The sequence below is a fragment of the Lachnellula hyalina genome, assembly GCF_007821495.1.
Source record: "Lachnellula hyalina strain CBS 185.66 chromosome Unknown contig00013, whole genome shotgun sequence".
NCBI lineage: Eukaryota > Fungi > Ascomycota > Leotiomycetes > Helotiales > Lachnaceae > Lachnellula > Lachnellula hyalina.
Window position 1 is genome coordinate 112,161 of NW_022157127.1, and position 26,964 is coordinate 139,124.

At 47.2% G+C, this 26,964-nt stretch overlaps 8 protein-coding genes and 1 non-coding gene across 9 annotated transcripts; 4 read left to right on the forward strand and 5 right to left on the reverse strand.

Moving 5' to 3' along the window:
* Positions 1 to 473: 473 nt before the first annotated feature.
* On the forward strand, positions 474 to 2,515 carry ARA1 (L-arabinose-responsive transcription regulator; the record flags this gene model as incomplete). Its single annotated transcript, XM_031146726.1, has 5 exons — positions 474 to 531; positions 660 to 700; positions 731 to 1,507; positions 1,558 to 1,668; positions 1,715 to 2,515. 5 exons carry the CDS (start codon positions 474 to 476, stop codon positions 2,513 to 2,515), a joined length of 1,788 nt encoding a protein of 595 aa, XP_031008654.1.
* A 2,359-nt stretch (positions 2,516 to 4,874) lies between these two features.
* Positions 4,875 to 6,260, reverse strand: LHYA1_G001747 (uncharacterized protein; the record flags this gene model as incomplete). The annotated part of the gene is made up of 1 exon (XM_031146727.1): positions 4,875 to 6,260. The coding sequence occupies one exon, from the start codon at positions 6,258 to 6,260 to the stop codon at positions 4,875 to 4,877; it is 1,386 nt and encodes a 461-aa protein (XP_031008655.1).
* Positions 6,261 to 6,966: 706 nt separating this feature from the next.
* On the reverse strand, positions 6,967 to 8,141 carry ctvD_1 (Citreoviridin biosynthesis protein; the record flags this gene model as incomplete). The annotated part of the gene is made up of 2 exons (XM_031146728.1): positions 6,967 to 7,696; positions 7,744 to 8,141. The coding sequence occupies 2 exons, from the start codon at positions 8,139 to 8,141 to the stop codon at positions 6,967 to 6,969; spliced, it is 1,128 nt and encodes a 375-aa protein (XP_031008650.1).
* Positions 8,142 to 9,851: 1,710 nt separating this feature from the next.
* On the forward strand, positions 9,852 to 11,666 carry DCW1_0 (Mannan endo-1,6-alpha-mannosidase; the record flags this gene model as incomplete). The annotated part of the gene is made up of 5 exons (XM_031146729.1): positions 9,852 to 9,930; positions 9,993 to 10,142; positions 10,285 to 10,733; positions 10,777 to 10,845; positions 10,899 to 11,666. The coding sequence occupies 5 exons, from the start codon at positions 9,852 to 9,854 to the stop codon at positions 11,664 to 11,666; spliced, it is 1,515 nt and encodes a 504-aa protein (XP_031008651.1).
* Positions 11,667 to 12,273: 607 nt separating this feature from the next.
* Positions 12,274 to 14,139, reverse strand: aflT_1 (Efflux pump; the record flags this gene model as incomplete). The annotated part of the gene is made up of 3 exons (XM_031146730.1): positions 12,274 to 13,601; positions 13,652 to 13,709; positions 13,759 to 14,139. Coding segments are annotated over 3 exons (1,767 nt in total), but the record flags the coding sequence as incomplete, so codon positions are not given.
* A 607-nt stretch (positions 14,140 to 14,746) lies between these two features.
* aurR2_2 (Aurofusarin cluster transcription factor) lies at positions 14,747 to 17,078 on the forward strand (the record flags this gene model as incomplete). The annotated part of the gene is made up of 3 exons (XM_031146731.1): positions 14,747 to 15,183; positions 15,229 to 16,307; positions 16,402 to 17,078. The coding sequence occupies 3 exons, from the start codon at positions 14,747 to 14,749 to the stop codon at positions 17,076 to 17,078; spliced, it is 2,193 nt and encodes a 730-aa protein (XP_031008699.1).
* A 1,452-nt stretch (positions 17,079 to 18,530) lies between these two features.
* Positions 18,531 to 20,273, reverse strand: terG (Efflux pump; the record flags this gene model as incomplete). The annotated part of the gene is made up of 3 exons (XM_031146732.1): positions 18,531 to 19,118; positions 19,168 to 20,090; positions 20,207 to 20,273. The coding sequence occupies 3 exons, from the start codon at positions 20,271 to 20,273 to the stop codon at positions 18,531 to 18,533; spliced, it is 1,578 nt and encodes a 525-aa protein (XP_031008698.1).
* A 3,032-nt stretch (positions 20,274 to 23,305) lies between these two features.
* LHYA1_G001753 lies at positions 23,306 to 23,377 on the reverse strand. The gene has a single exon. It is a non-coding gene; the product is annotated as a tRNA-Arg (tRNA).
* Positions 23,378 to 23,800: 423 nt separating this feature from the next.
* SDA1 lies at positions 23,801 to 26,170 on the forward strand (the record flags this gene model as incomplete). Its single annotated transcript, XM_031146733.1, has 2 exons — positions 23,801 to 23,847; positions 23,983 to 26,170. 2 exons carry the CDS (start codon positions 23,801 to 23,803, stop codon positions 26,168 to 26,170), a joined length of 2,235 nt encoding a protein of 744 aa, XP_031008704.1.
* Between the last annotated feature and the right edge of the window lie 794 nt (positions 26,171 to 26,964).

Genomic DNA, 26,964 nt, shown 5'->3' on the forward strand with positions numbered 1-26,964 from the left:
GGAGAATAATTTATATTGGGTAAAGCATGATGTAATCTTTTCTTTTCTGTTTTTCTGTATTACCTATTTGGGAATAAGCTACTACCTATTGTGTAATTAGTGTCGCCCTTTAGCGCCAAGATTATACGTTTCAGAGTTTTTGATTGGTGCGGTACAGCATCCGGAAAAGTGCTGGGCCTATTCTGGAAAGGCCCCCTGTCCGTCGTTTTTTCGCAATTATACGGGCCGGAAGTTACCCCGCATTATCAGGCATCTCTCCAACCTTGGGGAATTGGGACCTGGATAATTGATTGACCGACATACTGCTATGTATAGCTGCATGTACATGTATACAGCTATAGTTATTGCACTATCACAAAGCATCCAAGGGCCTTTTACTAACAACAACACAACACACCACAACACACCACAATCATGCCAATCCCGAGACCGGTAGCTGCATAGCATCAGGTAACACGACGTCAATTAGCAAGATGCTCATCTACACGAGACGTGCTCCTCCCAAAGAGCCCAAGAGGAGGTCGAGAGCCGGTAGGGATGCCCTGCACCATATATTGAGCCCATGCTGATCATGACTGCGGCTGAAGGGTGTATATCTTGGTGAGTTGACATCCGCAGAAATCATTAATCACACACATGCTAACTGGAATTGGTTCTAGTAAAGAAAAAGTATACACAGTCCGTCCTGCATCCTTCCATCGTGTCCTGACAGATACTGCAGAAGAAAAAGTGTAACGAGAAACGACCACAATGCGACCGATGTACAGAAAAGAACACGAAATGCGAATATGAAGCCGTCAAACCTCGGAAGCGGAGGCGGACCTCTTTCGCGGGGTCTGCCCTCTCCAACGAAAGCATATCCCCCACCTTCTACGATGGCAGATGGCCTGGCCTATACGAACGAGATTATAACGAATATGATACCAGGGACGATTACCACGGTGTTCATGAGTGGCGGGGGAGCTCAGGCTACCAGTGTTCAGAGTCTGAGTCCACTACTGATTTGGAAGTGCCACCCAGGGAAGAACATGAAGTAGAAGAGATCGTTCGGGTAGAACCAACAGCTCCACCTGCATCGAATACTTCTCTCGTCCAGTCGAGGAGTCAGTATCCCGATCTTGCGATGATAGCCCCTTCTCCAATAGCTTCGCCTCTACTAGATTTCAGCGCCCCAGTATATATGGAGTTCACGGAAGGAAGAAGTCGACGTGCATTGGTCGACCATTTTTGCAATGTTTTATCCCATCTTATCGTTTTCAAAGAAGACAACGGGAATCCGTTCCGACAACTTGTACTACCACTATCGCATGCCAGTTCACCAGTTATGAATGCCATTTTTGCGCTTTCGAGTGCCCATCTCGAGTATCGAGGGATTGAGATCGAAGAGAAATCTTTGACATTTCACAATCGCGCTTTACAGGGGCTGGCACAGCTCATTGACCAGAATGACGAAGAAAGACGGGAAGAGGTTTTGGGCGCAATTGTGTTGCTCGTTTACTATGAAGTTGTGAGTCTTCCACCCCGTTGCCCTGCAAGAGCGCACTGACTCGCCTGTAGCTGGTCCAAAGGGGTAGTTCAAACATGGTCACTGGACACTTGAAAGGTGCTATGACAATTATGAAGGCCGGACCTCAAGTGACGAGCCCTACATCTTTATTTTTGGAACGAGTAAGTCATCATGATATCTCTATGTTTTGGCTCCTGACATAGGTAGGCATTTCGGTTCTACGACGTGATAGCAGCCCTGTCACACGGCACACCTCCCAATACAACGACACAGCCATGTGCTTCTCCATTCCCCAGCTCCAGCGGGCCCGAGTCCCCACTGAGCTCGGTGGACACCTTACTTGGCCTATCCACAGATCTGTGGCCGATTATTCATCGATTGTCCCATTTACTGTCATTCAAAAACTCCATCGAAGTTGCAATCGCAGCTGGTGAAACCAGCAAGGCTGCTGTTCTAAGAACAGAGCTGGAAAACGCTTCCCAGGCTATCGAACTCGCACTCACCACTTGGAAACCTACTATGAAGCCAGGCTCTATTGAAGAAGAGGAAGAGAAATCGCCACAAGATGCAGCCAACAAATGCGCGATGGGAAGTGCCCGAATGCAAAGTATCCTAAACAACGCCGAGGCGTACCGGAACTCAGCACTCGTGTACCTATACCGTACAATCCACTCCCACCCTCGAAACCACCCGTTGGTTCAAAACCACGCCCATCTTTCTCTCCTCGCCTGTTCAATTGTAGTGAAATGTGCAGAGAATTGCCACAATGGCCCCATGTCAGCGCTCCTGTGGCCATTATTTGTGGCTTCCTGCGAGGCGATAACGGAAGAGGACCGAGGGATGGCACTCAGTAGCTTTGTCGGCACGGAACGCAGGCAGGGCATGAATAACATCATGCGAACATGGGAAGTGGTTCGGGAGGTCTGGCACAGGGCAGACTTGGGGCAAGAGGAGGTCGATTGGAGGGATATATGTGCGGAGAGGGGATTCAATATCGTGTTGGGCTAACTTAACCAACTGCTCACAGTTATTTTGCCAATACCTAACTGCTTTTAAAAGCCCCATCTCTCCATATACATAATATAACCTTCTCGTACTGTACTATATTATAGTAGGGTCCCTTTCCGAACTAGCTGTCTGTGCTTTTTACCCCACGCTACCCCTGGTGCCCTGCTAAATATTTAACTTTACTTGTAGGTAGGCCTTCTTTAGCAATTGCAATCTAAGAGTATAACCTGCACCTAGATTATACGATCGCACCAGATAGTACCTGTGATTTGAAATTGGTGGGTCCTGGCTATTCACTAGCGCTTCCTACGTAGTCGTGTCCCTAACCTTCATAGTGTGGTCCAAGAATTCCCCCACATTACGCAGCCTCCGGTCCACTACTCCCAAAGGGCACGGGGACACGATTAGCATTTATACTCTGTCCCCAGATCTTGGCTACCAAGGATGGAGGGACCGGTATGCACGGTATGCCCTGAATTGAGGGTCTTGTATTGGGAGTTAAGTTGGGATGCCTATAAAGTGAGCGCTTAGGGAAAGTGAAGCCCCACAATTGCTAACATACCACGTGAGTATGTGCCATTAAAGGCATTGAGACGAAGTGGTTATACTAGCACTCTTTAGTACTTGACAAAAATTCCATGAGTAGTCGCTATTATTCATTCTATAGCCCAATTCTAACAATATCTCTACCTCACAACACATAGGTATCCCAAAAGTAGCAGATTTCATAGCTAATGAAACATCTACCAGTACTTCAGCGTGAAGCGAACCCGGCAATGGGTTTAATCTTATATTGCTCAGGCGGTCCAGTAACCAACTCTTCTTTCATAAGCGTGCCGAGCGAGTCGGTGAAGTAGGAGGAGGCGAGATGGGCATCAACCGCAGCTTGATCCGACCCTATTCGTCTTCGTAAGCTACTGCGTAAATGGAAAATAAAGGTTTAGGAAGAAGGACGAAAGGGAAAGCGTGATAAAAAAAAAGGCCGGGGATGAAGGTAGGGAGGAGTGAAAGAAAAAAGAGTTGCTTGGGCACTACTAGACTAGTAGCGAATGCACGAAAAGGATTCATAAGGAGGAAGTAAAGTAGACGTACAAGTTTCTTGGGACAAGATAACATTGGTCCCGGTTGCGGAGTCATATTGTTCGAAGACTTGAAAATTGAGCTATTTATGCATTGACATCAGATTAGTTTGATGTCATGCTTCGCTGTGCCGCACGCTGGGTAGGATGAGGGTGGGGAGATGAGGGGCAAGAGGAGAGAGACATGTATGATGTGGAATCTGAATTTATGGGAATTTAAACAGAAAAAAGTACGAGATGAGATGAGGTATGGGGGAAAGAAGTGCATAATATAAGGAGAGGAAGGAAACTTGCAGCGCCCTTCCCGTTCTTCTCGACGTTGCTCGCGAGTTCTGTGAGGACTTCCTTGAGCTGGATTGATTGGGTTTGCGTTAGCTTTGCAGCGATGATGATCACACAACGGAAGAAAATGAAAACATGTGCCAGCTAGAAGGAAAATAGCTAGAAGAATATACGGAGTATGGAAAAGGGGTGGACAGACTCGACTCTCTTTGCCCGGAACGGGGTGGAGGATAACGACGGCCTGGATTTGTTCTGACATTGCACTAATTGATAAAGGACAAAGATGATAATTTCTGCTCTGTAGAATGGGTACCTAATGGATAATCCGATTATTGTAAGTGCAGAAGGTTGAGACTGAACGCAGTCCTTAAATAGCTCCTGCGCCCTTTTGTAGAACTAGGGTACCAATAGAGCAACGAATCGGCATATCAGCACATAGTTATTGAGCTAACCGACGGACGTAAGCGTATCATCAGCATCCAGGACGAACACACGCCACGTAATTGAACCCCCATTGTTGCTTAGCACAGACATTCCTCACAAGGTAAGACACGGCGAAAGACGCCTTGTAAGTGCTGGAACCCTTGTTTCTATTGGTACTAACGAGGTTATATACCTAGCCCAATCATAAACCAGCCCTGCGCAAATTTTGTGGTTAGAGGTAACCTGATAACATGTTTGTATGCGCTTTAACAGTGAAAAGATTTCGGGGTCTCACCTTCGTACTTCATGTCCAGTCGCGTCTATGGACCTGCATCCTGTGACTGCAAATCCTAGATTCCCAATGATTCGCTCTTCAGTCGGGCAAGGAAATCCAGATAGAATGTCCGGACTTGGTGTAGCCCGACCACCGACTTCTTTCAAGTGATCTGCTTTAAGACCATTACTTCTCCTAAATGCCATGTGCGCCTTCATCCTAGACGGTATCGGGCAGTTTTCTGGAAAGCTTGTGTTCATTTCGCCTTAATCAAGAATGTTCGGGGCTCTCCGAGAGTCTCTCAAGGCCACAAGCAAGCTTCGTACTCCGGATATTTGTCCCTTCCACCTCCATACAAGATGCTAAATTCATCTTCGAACATCCTTGGACCGTCGATATGCAGGAAGTTCTTCTGCTTTGCGAACAAATGCCTTCTAAGCGCGATATTCCACGAAAAGCTTGAAATCCCAAGCCCAGCGAAGTCCGATGCCATAGGCATAACCAGGAAATCTACCAAAGCCTGTTGATCCCAAGCTAGTTTCTCTAGATCTTCCTTATCCTTTCCAGTCAATAAGTTGTTCTTCGAGGTGACAGTCATGTTGAGGGCCTTCACATCCCCAGCGAATTTGCCTACTTCATTCAGATCACCGGAGGCTACATAAATGACCGCGGTTTTTGGGCGAGAGGGATCCTGAATTTGCTCCATATATTTCCCCACTATAGCCTTGTATGTTGAAAATGGCCAGAACGGATTGCCCCAGGCATTCATTGCGTCTCTTTCAGTTCGCAAATGGACGCCAAGGAAGGCATCTTTTAGAATGTTTTCGGTCAAATTGACACGAAGAGAGTATTCTTGGATGAGCGCGTGAAGAGTCGTTGTGGCGAGCTCGCGGGCGTCCGATCGAACCTTCATAATTTCCCCAAACTCGAGGGCGAAGCGCTCCCCGTCGCTATATACCGAATATTTCAGGAATAAGCGTCCAACGTGGACAATTATAGGACCTTCGGCGTTGTTCGTTGCATATTGCTCGAGCCATTGGTAGAATTGCTGTCTCCATTGGTCTGAATTTTGTAATGCTGCTGACCCATCCCTTGATTTGCCTTCAACCAAGCTTTCAGGCACCACTGAAATAGGGTCGGAAGACTTCTCGAGGTTCGGGATGTCGCCCTCCGCACTGTAGAGTTTCAATGCCGGGCAGGACAGGCGCAAAGACTCGACAAAGTGCTCTACATTGAACATGTAGTCTAAAGTGGTCCGCTCACCGGTTTCGAGATCCATGATATTCTGGCTATTCCGAAGTATGATCTTGGGAATCACCAAGCTTGCACCAGCTGAAATTGCATATCGAACGCAATTTAGCACAGAGTTCCGAATGTTGCCAACTCCTCCATATGAATTATCGCAAGTGAAGACCAGGGTAGAGTTCCATTCAACATCGTCGCAGATACTCTTTATAGCTTCGGATTCGATTGGAGGAAAATCGAATATGTCTTTAGTTCCTTCCCAAGATATGGGGGTACTCTGCGTCTGGTTGGAGTTGGAGGATTTGTCCCAAGGAAGCTTCGTTTGGAAATCGAACACAGGACGCCATAAGAACCAAGCCCATATGGATACAAGCGTGAGAGGTATCAATGTCCTGTATCTGCGATTGATGCCGGTGAGCAGGTTTTGCTGGGGCATTGGCATCGCTCTGTAGAAGCAGTCAAGTCAGCGAGTGTTTTCAATAGTAAAGTCTTGAGGGATGTGGAAGATTGTAGGGAGGCTGACGGTAAGCAGAACGGACTGAGCTTACAGCAAGTAAGATTACCTTGCACCAGGATCGCAGCAGAGAAGTCTCAGCTCGCTGATTATAAAAGAGGTTGACAGCTCCTACAACGGCCCTTGTACTTCCAAGCTATGTGTGTAAAGTATGCTCCATTCTGAGGTCAAAACGGAGTATACAGCGTAAATGTATGCTACAATTAAGCTGGTGGTATAATTAATTAAGTGCGGGATTACGGCCGGCGGGGGCTGAAACAAAGTACCCGCTGAGGTAAGGAAGGAATGATGCGGTGCATATTGATTGGATTTTCTCAAATAGGAAGGGATAGCCGACCTCAAACCCTTCGCTTGCTCCTCGTGTTTCACTCTACCGATTACAATAGGAGATATCAAAATGTATCAACATATCAAAGTACTTCAGGTATCCAAGTAGAGGAAGAGCTACACTATCCCCATAGACAAGCATGGCAATGTTAATCAATTTCCCGCCATTCCGGACCAGATTCGACTCTTCTCTTTCCCTTTCTTATGAATTAGCCTCATCCAGAGAAATGGCCAGTACGCAAGCATCCCTCTATAATAATACACAGTAACTGCGCCATTACCCGCCAGAGAAGCCCCCAGACACTGTTTAGTTTTTCTTGGCCACCTTCTTCTTTGCAACTAAGGCCTCTTCCCTCCACGCCCACATGATCATCATCGCAGCACCCGGGCCAAAAATACTCGTAAGAAAGCCAAATATCGTAAAAATCTTCTGCCATTCAAGATGGACCTTCCCAGCGCTCTTCAAATCCCAGAAACTCAACATAATCCAGGCAGCGCCAGCGCTAAAAGTGGCAATTTGATCATACTTCAAAAACATGGCCGCCCCTTGCATAATATTTGGAACAGTGGATGGACTGCTTATGCCTGCAAAGAATACGTCTTTGATGGGACCAGGGGGGTTAAAGCGAGCGTACAGGTTGAATGCTGCGGCCGTCACTGCTGCGAATCCATAAGCGCGGCGGAGATATGGTATGTCTGCCTCGGGGTTTGAGACGCGATCTGCCTCGGTTGTGTCCTTGACGAACAGACCGAAAATTCTCTGGTAGACAGCGGCGTAAAGTGGGAAGGCTTGCCAGAGGAGGCCGTTGATCCATTGGCGGTTTTCGAGGCCCGGCACGTAGCACATGGCGATTGAAGGCAGGATATATGAAAGCATAATGGTAGGAATTATGGTCTTCACCGCGCCAATCTGAGTGAGTCGATTTTCCGCCGCATGATAATTCTCCAAAGGGGACTGGACATAGTGCAGAAAGAACCAGATTGGAGCAATGAAGCCCAGACCTTTGATCTGGAATAGTATACCAAGGACGGTTGGCCTGTTTAAGGTGAGTTCATGTCACGTTCATTGGGTATTTCTACTTACAGGAGATGAGCAGCAGTTAGATAATTCCCACGTCGTACACCTTCAACCAACCATATCGTCTGAAGCGGAATGAGATCTCCCAAAAACGCAACCCCCTGCGTTCTGCTGATAGGATCAAAATCCCCAATAATCGGAGTGAAGAACGTGACAAATGCAGAAATGAAGCGGTCCAGGCCTTGAATCCCAAAATATTTCTTATATAGAGGAACGACAATCCCATCAGCCAACTGAATCTCCCCGCCCGCGATCGAGGCTCTTAGCATCGGGAGTAACAGGTCCAGCGTGACGCCCATCGTCTTGTGGGCTCCATAAACAGCCGCTAGCAGCGGCAAGGCGTACAAGGCGCGTACCCATTTCTTCTCTTTCTTCACGACACCAACTCCTGGATTCTGAGACATCGCGGCTGCTGTTGGTTTCTGAGGTCGTGGAAGTAATTTGAACAGTTCAGCAGCGACTAAAATATTAGGATACACCGAGGGGCCGGCACTGAATTTGTCCGCTAACGTCCGTAAGGTTGTCAGCTGACCTGCATGTGATCTTTCCTTTTGACTTGTTCAGGTATTTACGGACGTATTGCAAATGGAGATGGGCGCTCAGTTATGATAACCTGTTCGTAAAAATTGTTGCAGTCTCAAATGCGCCTTGCCTCTGACTCCTATCCGGCGTCATCTGAGGAAATTGGTTGTCCAGACCTGGTACGTCTCAAATTTCATGAGATTACCTTGTTTCTTATACTTGATCAAAGTTGATGTTATATGAGTTTTTAATCCCTCTTCTACTTCCGTTTAGTACACTTATATTTTCCATGGTTTTCCTGTCCAAGTTTTGGCATGTGACCGGCATTGACTACCACACAGTGAGAGGCCTCCCCGCGAAAGTCTGTGCATTCTGCTTCTCTAAAATTGGTTATGCAGTCTTGTTCAATTGAGATGCTGTTATTGTCTCTCATCGTTTTCCTGGGCTTGAAATTATGATATGATCTTGCACTGGAGCTCTTACGGCACCGTACACTGTCATCGTGGAATTGCAGATAACCAAGCGACAACGGTCATGGAGATGGATTGAAAGACCGTCTTTGAGATAAAATGGTGTGTTCGAGGTATCAAAAGCGGAAGCACTTATGAAAAAAAGCATGCGAAGATATTTCACTTTCCCGAGGCCCCTCGGAAACACAACCTCGAAATGTTCGGATTTGCATTTGGTCGGTGCTACTTAGCGACTTGATCCATTGACCTGAATATCTGAAGCGATCAGCCTCTTGAATATCTCGTCCTCCATCAGAAGCTTTGCCTGTCTAGTCCTATTAAGTCTGACACGAAGTCAACTTGCTAGCAATTGGCACCGTTTGACAGGGCACACGGCGGGAAGACAAAGTGGTACCAAACCTCTACGTCAAGTTGGTCGATATAAGCATTTACAATAATAATTTGGTAATGTATCTCGCTATCCATGCAGGACAATCTGAACTGATCAGCTCCATTCGCTTCTGCACTTGCACCGTCTCAACTGTACCCCACGTACCCCGCATACCCCGCATTTAACAAACGTGATAGTGTACGGGGAAGGAGCATGGGATTTGTCGCGTCCTAAAGACGTTGTGGGAGGCAAATTCAAAGAAAATGCAGATGCTGTGGCACTCGTCACAGTTCTTCCGAGTTTGGGTATAAATCTTACGCAAGGTTTTTGGATGGAGCTTCCATTTAGCTAGCACAGCAGCGTCTCACAGACTCTCGGAGGCATGATTCCCCTGCACACAATACTGCATACCGACGACAGGTTGTGTTCATGCCATCGATCATGAGACGTGTTGGTGGGTTCAATTTGTCTAACAGTCGGCCCCTTCCGAACCTCCGAAGTCAGTTTGAACTTACCGGCACATAAAAGAAATCCGCATGTTGGCACAAGCTTCACCGTGCCTTAGAATGTGTAAGTTTCTATTATGCCAGCCTACAAGTCGAGTTAGTGCTGTCTCCTCGCTTGCATTCACTCCGGTATAGTGGCAGGCGCGGAAAGGCAATCACAGAAACCATTCACTCTCATGACACTTGAACCCACATGTTCATCGCTCGAACCTTTCCATGTGTGGATCAAGACATCGCTATTCCAAAATGATTCGGGCTTGTGCTTTGCTGTGTCTTGTGGTCTTCCAGGTGGCAATAGCGATAGAGATCGATGTCGACGATGTTGGTACGTTTATTTCCTCACTGGCGGAGTAGATAACAAGCTGTGCTAATTTGCGTGCCCTTTAGAATCCATCAAGAAGGCTGCCAGCATCGCTGCGTACGACATGGTGAGCTATTACAAGGGAAATGAGAGTGGACAGACGCCTGGAAAACTCCCCGAACCTCCATATTATTGGTGGGAATCCGGTGCTATGTGGGGGGCATTGATTAATTATTGTAAGTGATTTTGAGAGTTCCATCTCACTCTCTAGATCAGGAACTGCTCTACTATGCATGCTTTGTATAGGTGCATAAGAACACTATAGCTGTCGCAACTTACGAGTATTGGTGCCCAAGTTATGCTGACTCGTCCTCACAGGGCATTACACTGGAGACACAACCTACAACGACATCACAATGCAAGGGCTTCAGTTCCAGGTTGGAATAGACAAAGATTTCAATCCCCAAAATGAGAGTGCTGAGATGGGAAATGACGACCAAGCGTTCTGGGCAATGGCAGCTTTGTCCGCAGCCGAGACGAAATTCCCAAGCCCACCAAATCCAGGGGATCCATCATGGTTGAGCTTGGCTCAAGCGGTATTCAATGAACAGATAGGCCGTTGGGACACGACTACTTGCGGCGGTGGACTTCGCTGGCAGGTCTATCAGATCAACGGTTATGATTTGAAGAACTCGATTTCCAACGGATGCCTCTTCAACATCGCATCTCGACTTGCTCGGTACACTAATGACGATCACTACGCACAATGGGCAGTTAAGGTCTGGGAATGGATGGAGGAAATTGGTCTTATTGACCAGAATTACAACGTTTTTGACAACTCGGAGGCTAACCAAACTGAACTGCACCAAGATCGACCATAACCAGTGGTCCTACAACGCCGCCACTGTACTAATGGGAGCGTCAACTATGTACAACTACGTAAGCCCCTCCAAAATGTTGAATATACTTCCCAACTGACAATACTCCCAAAGACAAACGGAGACCCAGTATGGCGCACCCGAACTCAAGGACTCATCGACGCCATCGCACTTGCCTTCTTTCCCGACGGCATCATGAAAGACATATGTGAACAGTACGACAAATGCAACACGGACGAACACTCCTTCAAAGCCTACCTCTCTCGCTGGATGGGCCAATCCACACAAATGGCGCCTTTCATCTACGACAAAACCATCGCGCTCTTGAAATCCTCCGCCAACGCAGCAGCAGCGCAATGCACCGGCGGTTCGAGGGGCATGACGTGTGGGCTGAAATGGTTTCTGAATGGGACTTGGGACGGTAGTGATGGCGTGGGTCAGCAGATGGCGGCCTTGGAAGTCTTTCAATCTACAATGGTTCGGTATATTGGCGTACCTTTGACGAATTCTACGGGCGGGACCAGTATCTCGAACCCAAATGCCGGGCATAATTCCTCTGCCGTGCCACCAGCGCAGCGGATCACGCCGCCGACGAAGGGGGACAAAGCTGGAGCTTGGATGTTGACAGCTTTCATTGCCATCATGGCGGCATGGGCTTGTTGGTTCATGTGCATTTCGGCATGGGAGTCGGGCCTTACGGGAGCAGCAACAGCAGGAGCGTTTCGCGAAAAAATAGCTACGGTGATGGATGTGAAAGGGAAGGGTAGAGTTGTTAAGACTGGGGCTCCACGGAATAAATGGATTGGTGTAGACCATGTAGGGTCACCTATCCGGGAGGAAAAAAGGGGCTCAAGGTACAGGCAGAGAGACCATTTTGCGTGAATTAATAATAGAGGGAATGGATACAGTACGCAGGTATTTGAAATGCAGTCACTTTGGCTGAATACATGAAAGTTCAAGATTCGGGCCTTATTCGGGGGTTTGATTTTTAATATTGGCCAGTATCACGATGTTACTTTGAAGCATCAACGTTATGTCCAAGGCTTGCGTCACTAACGCATCACAACCCATACGAATAAGAGGTACTCGATGGCCTCGAGCAAGACTGGAAACGAGGCGCTTTCAAACGCAACGACATGACTGAATGATGCCTAATTAAACGTGTTGTTCATCAATGCATTATTGAAGTGAGTGAGTATATCATTTGCTTGGAAGTTGAACGTGGGTTAAGATGCAATAAGTTAATGTTACGGGATTTGATTCACATGAATTCTCATTGGAGCTTGGTCGGGCCTTTGGTATACTATGGACTTTTATTTTCTTCTTCTTCTTCTTTTGCTTCTGTATTTTGTATTAATATAAAAGGAAATTATGCTTTAGATGTACATGTCTGAGAGGGGTATTTGTACGCCAAAATGGAATCTTTCAGCCAGGGCTTCTATTCGAAGACTCAATGCGCTGAATATGAAATAATGAGCCCCAGATCTCCTCAGGACAACTTGGACGCTTCCGGCTCACCAGTTGCAGCCGAATTAACATCATTTGCAACCGATGTCTTTGTCTCAGTAGCCATGCTTCTCTCCTCACTCGTCTCCTCCGCTTTATCTTTTTCGGCCACAGGAGGCTGTCCACCTTGCTTCAGCCCCTTTATACTCTTCCACTCCATCGTCAATGCTGTCACAAGCGTAGCACAAGAAAGCGCCAGAGCAACTTTCAACGTGTTTGTGAGAGCACCGTTGTATTGAACAAGTACTTCCTCTAGCATATTCGCTGGAACTAGTGTTTTCAAATCTGTTGCGCCAGAATTGACAATCTGCGCTGTATCGAGGCTGTCGATTTTCCCAAGATTTGACACAAGAGAGTGACTAAAGACGGTTTGGCCGACAGTGATGAAGATAGATCCTCCAAGTCCTTGGAAAAAGAACATGATGGAGACCCCAGTCATCACGTCTTTCTTGCCCAAGCACGTCTGCGCAGACATGCCCGCTTGCTGCATACCGAGTCCAAGCCCGAACCCATATATTATCTGATAACCAATCCATTTCCCACTGCTAATATCGACGGTCAACGTTGTAAGGAGGCCAGCACCGATAGCCGTGAGGATGGTGGAGGCGTAGAGTTGACCGACATAGTAGCCGGTTTTTTGGGTGATGACGCCGCTCAGAATACTTCCAACGACGAGGGACAGGACAAGCGGAAGGGTGTGAATCCCGGACTGGACGGCTGAGACTCCTTTGACGGCCTGAAACCAGATAGGGAGATAGTAAATGAGTACCATCATCGATCCTTGCGACACTACGGAGAAATATGCGCCCGCAAGGATACTTCGTTGGTTGATGATTCGGATGGGAACTGTTGCGTTATCGCCGGATTTGAATTGGATGATCACGAATATGATGATCAGAATCCCTGCAAGTATGAAAAGTACAATGATACGCGCGTTAGCCCAGGCGTAGGTTGTTCCTCCCCACTGAAGCGCCAACAGCAAGCATACTATAGCTGGGAGAAACACCAAGCTCCCGAGAGGGTCAAGCTTCACGATTTGTTGTTTGAGGGTATCGGTATTCTTGCTGGGAGGCGTTTTGAGAATGAAGAGAATTATGGCTACGACCAAACCACCAATTGGCAAGTTGATGTAAAAGCACCATCTCCAACTGACGGAAGTTGTGAAAGCGCCTCCTATCAGGGGCCCGCACACCGAGGCAACGCCAAAGACTGCTCCGAAGATTGCCTGAAACATGGGCCGTCTGTGAAGAGGAATGGAAATGATCATGGTCGTCACAGCGCCCGTGAAGATGCCGGCTGATCCAAGGCCCGCTATGAAGAAGGTTAGCAAAGCTCTCCTTACTTGATGTAAGTTGACATACCAATAGCTCGGCCGATGATAAATGCAATCGAACTCGGCGCGGCGCCACAAACAACAGACTAGCAAGAAATCAGTAATTAAGATCAAGTTTGACGGAGAGCGACTTACACCGAGCTCAAAAAGACCAATGGCGTATAGCAAGACCCATTTCGCAGAGTAAAACGTGTATATCCGACCAAAGATGAGTTGGAAAGCACAAAGAGTGATCAAGTAAGAGCTCGCGTACCACCCGACGTCGTCGATGCTGTGGAAGTCGTCCGTAATCTTGGGAATAGCGGTTCCAATAATTGTTCGGTCCAATGCCACCAAAAACATAGACAAGTATAGGCCTAACATGATCAGAAAGAGCTTTTTCGGTCCGGGAAATTCGTCTTCGGATTCATCTTGGCCGGTAGGTGGCGGTCCCGCCTTCTCTAAATCGACTTCTGCCGAACCGAGAGGCTCTTTTTTGCTGGAGGCCATCTTGCGACTGAAGTGTGAAGAATTGAAACTTTGAATAGCTTGTCAAGAAGTTGTAGTCGTATATGTAACGGGTGAAAGAATGAAGAAGTTAACAAGGCTCGATCGCTTCACACAAATAAAGCTGCTTGGATAATAGGTAGGTAGGTATATGGACAAAATTGGAGACTAGAAAATAGGGAGACATTGTGTTTATAATATACTTAGCAGGAAGAAAATCTTGTTGCCTAGTAGCATCAAAAGACGGGAGAAGACAAGTAAGAACGGGGTTCTTTTCGTGACCGTAGCTGACGAGCCGCGTCCATAATTGCAGTTCGGGACCGAGATTTCTGTTTGCACCGAAATTTGCAGCATAGATGTTGCGCCACCAATAATACCCGAGTCCGAGAGACCTCAAATACTCCGAGCGACCTCGATATCAATATCCCTCGCGCTTCTAGTATTCATACTTCCTTGCGCAGAGCAGAGGTCCATCTCTTCAATCTACATTGGTCTTGCAGAGAGGAAAGACGCTGGCTACTCGGAGCCGGAGGGGAGAACAGCACGAGCTTACATAAGCGAAACGGAACAAGCACCGCAAGCTAAACCGATCGATAACCCGAGCCAACCTGACCTATCCCTATCAATATCAGACGTGATGGACGGGAGACCTTCTCCAACTTCTGCATCTGGCCAAACTCCTCTTACCAAAATCACTCGTGGCCATTCCTGTCTCTTGTGTCAACAGAGGAAAGTAAAATGCGACAGACAAAAGCCTTGCTCCAATTGCATCAAAGCCCAAGCCAAATGTGTAGCCAGTACGCCTAGTCTTCCAAGGCGCCGGAAGAGGAAGCTCACCGAGATTGATCTTGCTGCAAAACTTCGAAAGTACGAACACTTATTGAAAAGTCATGGCGTCAATATTGATGAGGACATTCCTGAGGAATTCGAAACCGATGAACCCCTTCCCCAAAACAAGTCACCCGACCATCATGAGTTTCAATTGCTCAGTATGAATGTCCCTAGTCCTCGAACATCTGAAAGAGATGGAGGTTCACTGTTTACGAATAAAGGCAATTCGCATTACGTTGATAAGTAGGTCTTGCTGGTTTACCCGTCTCTACTTTTCTGACTCAATAGTCCTTTCTGGCAGGGTATTCATAAAGATGACTTCCAGTATCCAAAGGATGCTCTTCAAGCCGGCTCCTCAGATGACGAATCCAATGATGGCGCGCCCTACCCTCATGCTGAGAGTCTGCTAGTTGGTCATACATCAACAGGCTCGAAGAAGTTGACATCCATGCATCCTCCACCCGTCCATATTTTCCGGCTATGGCAGACCTTTCTCGTCCACGTTAATCCTCTCGTCAAAATATTTCACGCACCGACAGTGCAGCAGATGATCCTTGATGCAAGTGGAAATCTGGAAACGGTGTCTCGATCGACTGAGGCTCTGATGTTCTCCATTTACTTTCTTGCTGTCGTGGCACTGGACAATGCAGATTGCCAGAGCATGTTTAATGAGACTCGCCAAGTGCTAGTCGCTAAGTATTGCAACGGAACGCAACAGGCTTTGATAAATGCGAAATTTCTCAAGTCGCTGAATATTTCGACACTTCACGCATTCATAATCTACTTGCATGGAGTTCGCAAGAACTTGGATCATCACTCAATTTCCGTTCTCACTGGGGTTGCGGTTCGAATTGCCCAGAGACTTGGGCTGCATCGAGATAGTTCGAAATATAAGGTTTCGCCTTTTGATGCAGAGATCAGGCGGCGTACATGGTGGCAAGTAGTTTTCCTAGATGGCCATGCCTCAAAACTAGCCGGATTTGGTTTCCAAGTATGGAATTTCCCCTTTGATACCCAAGTGCCGTTGAATATCTCCGACAGCGATTTGAGCCCAACTATGAAAGAACCACCGAAGGAAAAAGAAGGGGCTACGGAGATGATGTTCTGTTGCCTTCGATTCGACGTTGCCGTTGCCATCAGGAAAGCAGGTACGAGGACAGGAATATCCGTAGAGGATGGCGAAATCGGATGGACTAAGCCCCATGGTCCTCAGCATCTCCAAGCGAAAGACAAAGCTATCAACGATCTAGAGGCTCATTTTGAACGAAAGTACACGAGATACTGTGATGCATCGATTCCTTTGCATCTTCTGGTTATGCATGTAGCAAAATCTGTCATTTGCACTATGAGAATCATGGCACATCATCGTAAGTTGCTATTTCCACATGAAATGCAATTCCTTAGGATGTCAGCTGTCTATTCATATGTATTTTCTGAAAAGCCTGCTAATTCATTCTAAAGCGCGACAATATCCTGATAAAGGAGCGAGTATGCCACAGGCTGAGAAGGATTTTGTCTTTAAGGAAGGCTTAAAGGAATTAGAAATCGATGGGCTTGGTCAAAATTCCAAAGAGATTGAGGGGTTTCGCTGGCACATTCAGCACTATTTTCAATTGTCTGCTTTTATTTACATACTCGGCGAGCTCCGACATCGACTTACGGGTGATTTAGTAGAAAGGTCATGGCAACAGGTCGAAATTGCCTACGAATATCGGCCTCATATGATCACTGATACCAAGAATGCGCTCTATTATGCTATTGGAAACTTGACCCTCAAGGCCTGGCGAAGAAGGGAGGAATCTGGTGTTCTTAGTCACAGAAGACATGGGAACTCAACTCCGCGATATATTACTTTGCTACGCGCTCAACGGAATGTTCTGGATTTACCACAGCCAGCTGCTGTATTTCAGAACCAGGAATCATACTTGAGATCGAATCAAATGCCAGACTTTACTAGCAATCTTCCACCGATGAATAACACGTACCAAAACACGAGAGACGACTGGGAAATATCCGATCTTTCTTACGACAATACAATGCCCGAAATCACTCCAGTTGATTGGGAATACTGGAACACACTCATGGATGGCGAGCTCCCGGCATACACCGGCAATGGCTATGAAATTGAGTACAATTAATCAGAATAAGCAATAAAAAGCTATTCTAAATGATACCTACTTGGAGATTGTTGTATTCACATTTTGGATCAAAAGTGCTATCAAATTCAGCATGTGTCAGATGGCTTCCCACCACATTGATCCCCGCAGAGCCGCGTAGTCTGTCCCATTGGTCAATTGATTGTGCACTGTATGCAGATTGGTGACAAGACGACGCCACGACATTTACATTCGCTGAACGCTCATGCAAGGCGATCCGATCTGAGCAATGATAAGACAGGACTGTCACATCATAACGACAGTCGTTATAGTTTCAGACACACCCCGCTATTTTCTTATGGCTCTATTCGTTTTCGCAACAACACCGTGTAGACGCCTCTCACGAGGCTGCGTCTGTCACTTCACACAAGCCGGGCAACCCGCCATCCTACTCGATTTCGCCACTGCCGCCTTTGTTTACAAAAGGCCACCTTCCCAATTCCTTTCCATGATGTCCCTGCCTCATTCTCCTCTGGTCTCAGGAACAACCTCCTACAAATAATCTTACGATGGCACCTCTACCAGCACTGCACAATACGTTGCAACTCCACCCGTGTATTGGTGCGAGACAGAACGCAGCCTCTCCAACAACAGTACCTTTCCCTCTATCCACCACAGATTCCCCATCCGTGTCACCCACAGCTCAAATCGTCGTCCCCCATAACCCCAACAACAATTCCGGTCTCGTAGCCGGCGCAACAATCGGCGCCATATTCGGCCTCCTAGTCCTTGTTGTCATCTTCTACAAATGCTGCATCGACAACCGCTCTGCGATCTGGGTCCCGCCCTTCCATACCTCCTACGACGACTCTGACTCTGAGTTTGGGTCCTCGCGGGGTTCCAGGTCTAGTCGGGTGAGAAAACGGGGTGGGGATGGTGAGTGGGGTAGGAGGGATAGGAGGGGTGATGGTGTGAGGAAGCCGCGGAGGGCGCGAGTGAGACGAAGAAATAGGAGTGGGAGTGAGAGTAGTGATGGAAGTAGGGGGACGAGCCGGAGGAGGGAGAGGAGGGTCAGTGGGGCTGCAGTTGCTAATAACAATGGGCTGATGGGCTGGTATTGGGCATCTAGTGGAAGGTCGAAGGGGAGACATCATGATTATGATCATCACAGCAATGTGTGGGCTGGTCGTGGAGGGAAGTCAATTGATGATTGATTACTTGCTATTATATGCTCGGAGGGATTTGAATCGTTGACATGGCGCACTGACGAGTGTGTTTCGAAATCAATAGCTTTTTGCGTACATGTCTGTGTCTGGTACATACGTTGTCAACAGAGTTAATGCGTGCCAAGAGAATAAGGAGCTATAGAGCGTCGGGCTTTTTGTAGAGAAGCCCCGAAAACACTATATAAATTAGGCTACTCTAATATTCCTCAGACTTCATAGTATCTATAATAGAACAGAGGTTTCAAACAGCTTCGTACCAAAACCAGGATTAATGATTTTCTGGTATGTTCTCTTCCGCTTTACTCTCATTTGACTTCTGTTTTGAGTGATTTTTGAGCAAGAAGATAAGACTGAGAACAGTTCCGAGCCCCGTCAAGCCAACGGAGAACCACAGAGCACCCCGGTAACCATAGAGCAAGTCTGCTTGAGTATGTCCACCATGATTGATGTTGATTTCAATGGTGCCAGCAAAACCAAGACCAAGTGATATGCTGTAGTTAACGATGGTCATGACTATACTGGCTCCCATGCCCTGGTATTGCCGGGGAACTACGCTTGCAAAAATCATTATGGCAGCAGGCAACGATGTATCCATTCCGATAGTGGCGATGATGGTGCCGAAAAAGAAGTAGGTCCAATAAATCGATTCTGGAGGCCGTAAGGCCATCAGAATGGATGTGACCAAATACGCAACCTGTCCAACTACCATAATATAAGAGGCAGGAACCTTGCTAATTATTTTGCCGACCGCCAAAGCTGAAACTACTCCGGTAATAAGGATAGGAGTAAACCATGCTGCCAACTGAATAGGAGTTTGGCCACCTATATCAAGGGCTACTCGTACGGCGTAGAAGAGCTACACTTATTGTTAGTCGAAATGCTTTCCAATCAAGAGTATCACGAACCCATATGCCAAATGTGGCCCAGCCTGCTGCCGTGCATGCGAAAACGAAGACAATATCCAAAGTAAAGGCAGCGATGGGTAGAATTGGATGGCGGGCTCGGTAAATCTCAATGTAAAAGAATAGTGCACCGAAAAAGAAACTGAGGATCAAGCACACATAGACGTAGGGTTCCCGCCAAGTAACGACCACGGCCTGATTCCACGCGAAGTTGAACAAGACCAGGGCCATCACGCCAGCTGCACCACCAGGAAGATCCAGGCGGTCCAGCTTTTGACGAAGCGGTCGCATCTGCTCCTTTTGTACAGGCATGTCTGGTATTGTCCATGCAGCAAAGGCAGCTACGAAAGCGACACCAATAGCCTGACTCCAGAAAATCCATGGCCACCAAGCCATGGAAAAGAGGGCGCCAAAAATGAGACCTGTCATGGCGCCAAATGGCGCTGCTGCGGCGAACCATGCAAAGGCCATGTTTCGCGGGCCCTCGGAAAAAGACTTGCCAAAGATACCGAGAGCATTGGGTAAAGTCAAGGCAGGACCCAGACCCTGGAAGACGCGAGCAAAGATGAAGAGCACATGATTGGAATAGACGGAGAGTCCTGCCACCAAACTCCACAAGGAAAGCCAGCTCATGCCCAGCACAAACGTTTTCTTGTTGCCATACTCATCGCCAAGGCGTCCACCAAGTAGGATGAACGTGCCGATAGTTAAGCTATAGCCAGCAATCAACCATGACAATTGACCGGGATTACTGATTCCAAAAGAGTCTCCGATTATTTTGAGCGTGGTTAGGGTGTTGCACAAGCCCAGCTGATTGGTGTACATGGACATACATACAGTTCCGATGAATAGAATTTGCCGTGGCATTGAGTAGGCATCGGCGGGGTAGACATAATCTCCTTTCGAAGGCTGCGCAGCCTCGAAATCTAATAGTCTACAAGTCAGCAAAGAGGTTTAAAGAAAGAAAGGGGGAAAAAAGAAGGTTCTCCTTGGGGCTGTCTCAGAGCTATCTCCGGAAACCACTCGTACAGTACTCACTCACCTTGTGACGATGATGATTCCTTGAATGGCAGTTCGGGATTGCCCTTACCTTCTGTAGATACAGACATAGCAGACAAGAGCGTGCAGGAGGTGGTCGTGATGGGTGAAGAGCTTAAGAGACGAGGGAGAGCATACTACCGGTATTTACCTATTAATAATAACATCACAGAGCCATGAGCTCCGGACTGATAACTTGGGGAGGAGCACGGCCGTACGGTCCCCTCCCGGAAAGTTAGGCCTTCTCCGGACGATTAGTTAATCTGTCCCTGTCCTGTTCAATATGACAGTATTCCGGAGTAGGAATCAGTGAAGACGACCTTCAAGGTCCGAAGGCACTGGACGATCAACAGCCAATTCCGGGTACGCTAGACCATTCCGCTCCGGAACAGCTTGAAAATCGGAGATCTGTGGCTGCCACGTGATCTCACCCCAGATTAGTAATAATGCTATACCACGGACGTCCATGTCCCTCCGCGATGCTCTGTAACACATCATCTATCTACACTTGAATAGTCTATCCAGGTAGCCTTAGCAGATTTGACCACGTACTGGTGACCATGGAGTCGAACATCGCCAGTACTGAATCCAACCAATTGCAATGCGAGACGTGCTTTAAGTCTTACCAGCGGCGTAGGTTTCTGCTTGTCGGCCTTCCTCATTTTCCAGCTTTTCTAATATCGCTGTTTTTCTCTGTCGCTGACACTATTAACACAGCCGACTTGCTCTTGCGTCATCGAAGGCGCTGTAGAGGTCCCGCAAAAAGTAGGAATCGCCGCACAGCCTGCAATGCGTGTGTTCAGGCTAAGGCCAAGTGCTGTCACACAAAGCCCACCTGCTCTCGTTGTGCCAAGAGAGGAACGAGATGCCTGTATAGCGCACCATCAGCTGCCCAAGACTTGAGTCATCCCGAGCACATAGAGGAAGCTTCAAGTGTCCGGAATCAAAATCTCCAGTCCTGTCCCACGGTGGATAGCCAGTCTTCTGTCCCTGAACCCCTGACTTGGAATTTCCCACTCTCTCCGTTTCCGCTGGATACCTTCGACGTGAACATATCAGACTTTGCAAATGTACTTCCTATCCCACACCCTGGGTCTTCAATTGAGAATTCTTATATATCGCCAAGAACCCATCTCAACTCACCGGCTACATCCCTTACGCAAACTTCAAATGACAGCACGAGGTCCCCTTCAAATACTCCAACGTTGTCGACACCACTCATTCTCACCCGTATGCTTGGCGATTACGCTTCTTTGCTAATCAAAGGCTCTTGTTTCTCTCCATTTCTTCACTTGCCAAAAGTCAAAAATGTTGAACCTGACTTGGCGTCTTTTCCATTCACGTCAATGGCCATTTGCAGCAGTACTGGCATGAATCTCTCAACCGACAAACAGTTTTTCCGGCAGGCCATAGACGCAGCGCGGCATCGACTGATTGGGAATTTCGTAAGTTCTACTAAGGCTAAGCTCCGCTCTGATCAAATGCTGAGGTATATGTCAGCCGTTGTACGAGTGTATGCAGCAGTGGGATGCGATACACGCGATATTAATCTATGAGAGCTTGGAAATTAAGGACACCATTGGTAATGAGTCTGAAGCGTGGAGACTCGTTATGCCTGTGAAAAATCTAGAGATGGGCTTTCTTTTGAAGGTATAGCAGTGTTCCTATCTCCAGCTCAGGCTAATCTTGTTAATACTCTGCAGATGACAAGAACCTACATTGTGCCATACCTACAGATTCGCAGTCCTGACATAGCTGCTTTCTCTGATTTCAAATCAACACCGTGTTCGCCGACCACAACGACATGGGGTCGTGGAGAACCACCGAAACAACGCGTAGAACAGTTTTCATCGTCAACATGGTCAATTTTCTAAACAATTATGATCCTAAGACAAGAAAGACCTCACCCTACTATGAACCGCTGAGCGATGACCTCATTCTCAACATGCCATTGCCCTGTAGCCAGACCGTATGGATGGCATATGAAGAGGAAAATTGCAGACTTGCAATGAAGAACCATCAGCCTTGGGTCAACTATTCCTCGCCTGACCCTGATCACTCCACAACGGAAGCACTATCAAGAGAGACTTGCCTAAGTACTATTCTGTCAAAATATAGCAAAGAGCGTATTCAAGCTGCAATTGGCCCACATGTTGGGCTGGTCGATTCAGACGATTTGAGGCGCCTTGTAATACTCTGCGCTACTGAGCAATTTCTTTGATTCTTGCGATCGAGACTCCAATGGAAGATGATGCCTATAGGATTTTCTGCTGCTGAATTTGCCCGACATTCATGGTAAGGCACCGGCTGGAAAGGAATTCCGCCCGTGCCGGGTGGAATACTGAGCCAATACTTGGAGCCTTCAGCAACATCTTTCTACGGTAATATCCGGCCATTACTAATTGGATTCCGGTGAGCCAGCAACGATGAAATCATATATCGCTCGTGCTCTGGCTGCAAACTGATCTTTTCAGGCACGCTACAATTGAAGGATTACACTATACTAGCGTGACACGCGTTTAGTAGTTAGTATTCGACGCTAAGCAATTTCGGGCATGTCGTGTTTAAAACATTAAATTCGACTAGAAAGGTAAGGTGCTTTCAATTGATTTGAGGTGGATGCAGCTTTACTAAAAATTTGTAGATTTGCGCAAAAGAAGAAGAAATAGTAATTGTATCGTCCGGCTTGATCTAGGCTCTAGGAGAGTATTATCTATAGTCTCACTCCTTAGGGCAGCGGCGGGCAGAGCTAGAATGACAAGCTGCCTACATTCCTGGAAGCAGTATAGTACTAGGAACACACCACTGCTCCAGGTTTGGAGAGGGCACCACGTATAGGTATTAAGCATCGCCCTCCCGAGCATATGTTAATCGCTAGCATATTTTATAAGGCAGGATTCCATAAACTCCAAGTGGGTGGTGGGTTGATATCGGGTTGCGGGAAAACCTCGGGTCGCGGGAATTAAGCGAGGGAGTAAATTAGGCGAGTTTACTCCTATATACCTTAAAACAGAACCTTAACTTAGAAAACATATATTTAACAAATATAGTTTACTCAGAAAAATGTCCTAAAATGGCAAAAGAGTACTCCCTAGAGTTCAACTGACCCGTGCAGGGGTCGAACCTGCAATCTCAAGATTCGAAGTCTCACGCCTTGCCATTGGGCCAACGGGCCATCGTTGTTGTGATTTGTGGATGAAAATACCCTATTTTAAGCTATGTTTAGTGTAAATTGAAAATTTATTCTTAGCCGAAAAGTCATTAAGAAAGCTGTCAAATAGCTACTATGCTTATAAAACCCCTCGTTCTTCTATCGTATGTGCTTCTGTCTTTTATTAATTCTTTAGTTTTCTATAATTTTTTTCCCTTTTTATTAACTAAGGGGAATAGCTCAAATGAGTAACATTACTTGTAAATATGGAAGCATCACGTGTTATATCACATGGCATAGCTTCACTCCCCTCCATAAGCTGTGGTAAGCTAGTAGGGATTTATCCGGAGCTAAGATACTTGATAGCAATTTTCCAAAATATTTTGAGAACTTCAATTCCAATGCTGCGGAGCAGCACGATAAGCCTACACCACATAATCCGCCACGATGGGAAAGAAACGAGTTGGCGCACTTGAGAAGGTTGACGCAGATCTGTTAGTGTTACTATTCAAGTTGTATGTCACGAGAGACTAACTTTCGCAGCCCTAATCTTCAATACAAAATTCGCAGAGACCCAAAGTAAGTCCCCGCCATCTTCTGGGAATTTTTAGTTTTAACACACCGTCTAGATCATATACTGAGGACTTCCTAAATCAATACGGGCAATACCAATCGCAGCGCGACATCTTCCTTGCTTCTCCTACAACTGCAACTTCGTCAGGAATTATCTCCTTTCGCGACCTCATTGATTTCGTAGCGCATGTTGCAGACTGTTTTCCGGAAGACACTGCAGATTTCGCCGAAGACTTAAAGACGATCCTCACATTACATCACGCACAATTGGAGAGCGAGCTGCGGGAGAAGATTGTGGGCAGCTTAGTTCTTTTGCGACGGAAAGATATCATTGACTCCTCGAACCTCCTCAATTCGCTGTTCCCAATTTTGGTGGCTACCCCGAGCAAGACGTTGAGGACTTTGTTGTTCCAAAAGATACTTTCGGATTTACGGACATCGAATTCCAAGACCATAAACCATCGCCTAAATCGAACTATCCAAACCGCGCTCTTCAACCTGCTTACTTCCGATCGAGCGTCGCCGAAGGGTATTTGGGCTGTGAAAATCACCAGAGAATTATGGAAGCGCCAATTATGGACGGATACGAAAGCTGTTGAGATCATGAAGGAGGCTAGTTTAGCGGACAACGAAAAGGTGATTGGAGGCGGTGTACGATTCTTCCTGGGAGGGGACAAAGAGAGAGAAGAGCTTGATGATGAAAGTAGTGATGATGAAGGCGGAATTGATGTTGGCAAGCTGAAGCACCAAGCTGGTATCAACAAGAAAAGTAACAAGAAAAAGAAGCATGTGGAGGAAGCCGTGAAAAAAGTCAAGAAGAACGAAAAGAAAAAGAATCAGCCACATCCGCTCAACTTCTCCGCCCTACACTTACTACACGATCCTCAGGGCTTCGCCGAGACTCTGTTTTCGAAGCACTTACAAAATGGCAAATCGAAACTCAACCTGGAGCAGAAGTTGCTAGTATTGTCACTAGTTTCACGACTTGTCGGCTTGCATAAGTTGACTGTCATCTCATTATACTCCTACTTCATCAAATATCTCACCCCACGACAGCCATCTGTAACGTCGTTCCTCGCCTGTCTCGCTCAAGCAACGCACAACCTCGTTCCTCCGGATGCCCTCGAGCCACTCGTGCAGAAAATCGCCAATGAATTCGTTTCAGAAGCATCTGCATCAGAAGTTGCATCAGCTGGCCTCAACGCCATTCGGGAGATCTGCGTACGCCAGCCATTGGCGATGAATGATACCCTCTTACAAGATTTGGTCATGTACCGGAAGAGTAAAGACAAGGGTGTCATGATGGCTGCAAAGGGACTTCTGTCTCTATACAGAGAAGTCGGAGCTGATTTGCTCAAGAAGAGAGACAGAGGAAAGACGGCGACGATGGGCATCAAGAGTGGATCGATCAAAGAGAGGAGATTCGGTGAGGAAGAAGTAGGGGGCATTGAAGGATTGGAGTTGCTAGAGCAATGGAAAGCAGACGAGAGGAAGCGTAAACGAGTTGAGCGTGGACTACCCGAAGAAGCTGGTTCTGATGAGGACGAAGAGGAAGATGAAGCAGAAGAACAAGCCGGGTGGAATAATTGGGATGCGGAGTCAGATGCCAGCAATGATTCCGGTGGCTGGATCAACGTCGAAAGCGATGCCGAGATCGAGATTAGCGACAGCGAAGACGAAAAGCCTGCTACTAAGAAGGCCAAACTAGACACAGCTGCCAAATCCGAAACAGATGGGGAAAAGGAAAAAGCGGATGAGGTCCTCGAGCAAAAAATCTCCAAACTCGCCACCACGAAGATCCTCACCCCAGCCGATCTCGCCAAGCTTCAGGAGCTACGGTTAGAAGCAAGTCTAAATAAGGCTATGGGCGGCAACAAGAAGTCACAGTCTCAATACTTGAAAGAACTCGCAGACCGACACGCAGATGATCCTTTGACAGCCGATCAAATTGAAGGCTTCGCGAAGCTTCGAAAGAGCACGAAGGAGGAGATGATTGCGTTGGCGCGGGAGGGCAAGGGTGATAGGAATGAGCATAAGAGTACTCAGGCTATTAGGAAGTCGAAGAAGGAAGCTGAAGGCAAGAGTACGACGAACAAGGAGAAGTCAAGGAAGAAGAATTTCTTGATGACACTTGGCAAGGCAAAGTACAAGCAGAAGAGGAGTTTGACGCAGACTAAGCGGGTATTGAAGGGTCATATTGAGAGGAGTAAAAGAGGTGGCAAGAGAGGTAATATTGGAATGTAGCTCAGCTAGCTATTACCAAGCCACCGTTCTATCTTTTGAGCTTCCTCTGTGGAAACTACTCAATCTTCTAATCGCGTCCCTGCATTATTCTATTTCCCAGACTTGCAAAAGCCTAAAAGCTTGTGGGTGTCGAGTTGCTCTTGCCTCGAGGTGTTGGCGACGCCGTTAAATTATGTTCCTTCTCTACATGTCTTTGATCAAACGCGTTACAAGACTCACTTCCCTTCACCTCACTTCAATCCCACTATTCCCGTATTCACACATCATCGGCAAAATAATTCGGGTATAAATATGGATTCACAAGAAGCATGTCCTCCGACGCCAGATTCGCTTCAAAAATCAAACACTCCTCAACCAACACTTTCTATTCGATTTCGCCAATCTGATTCAACGCTCTCGGGAGCAAAAGGGCTTGAGCAGCATCAAGCGCCGCAGCAGAACGGACAATCGAAAGATCTCCCCGAAGTTGAAGGTTCTCAAGTTGTCAAGACTCGGGCACAGAACTCCTCAGACGACAGCGCCCCGGCTTTGCCAGACCTGTTGACGAAAGCGATCGAAATATATAAGCAGACGGAAACGAGATATACTTTGAACGCGCTTTCTTTGCAAACAGAAAAGATGGCTCCTAAGAAGTCGCAGCCTACGTCGATACTTCGACGCACCGCGAACAGCGATATCATTCCACGCGAAAGACTGGCCAACAAATCGCCCACTCCCGCTAAATTCCAGCTCGTGGGGATTCTACCACGCCCCAGACAGTATCCTGCAGGGCAAACACCCAATGTCGCCAAACT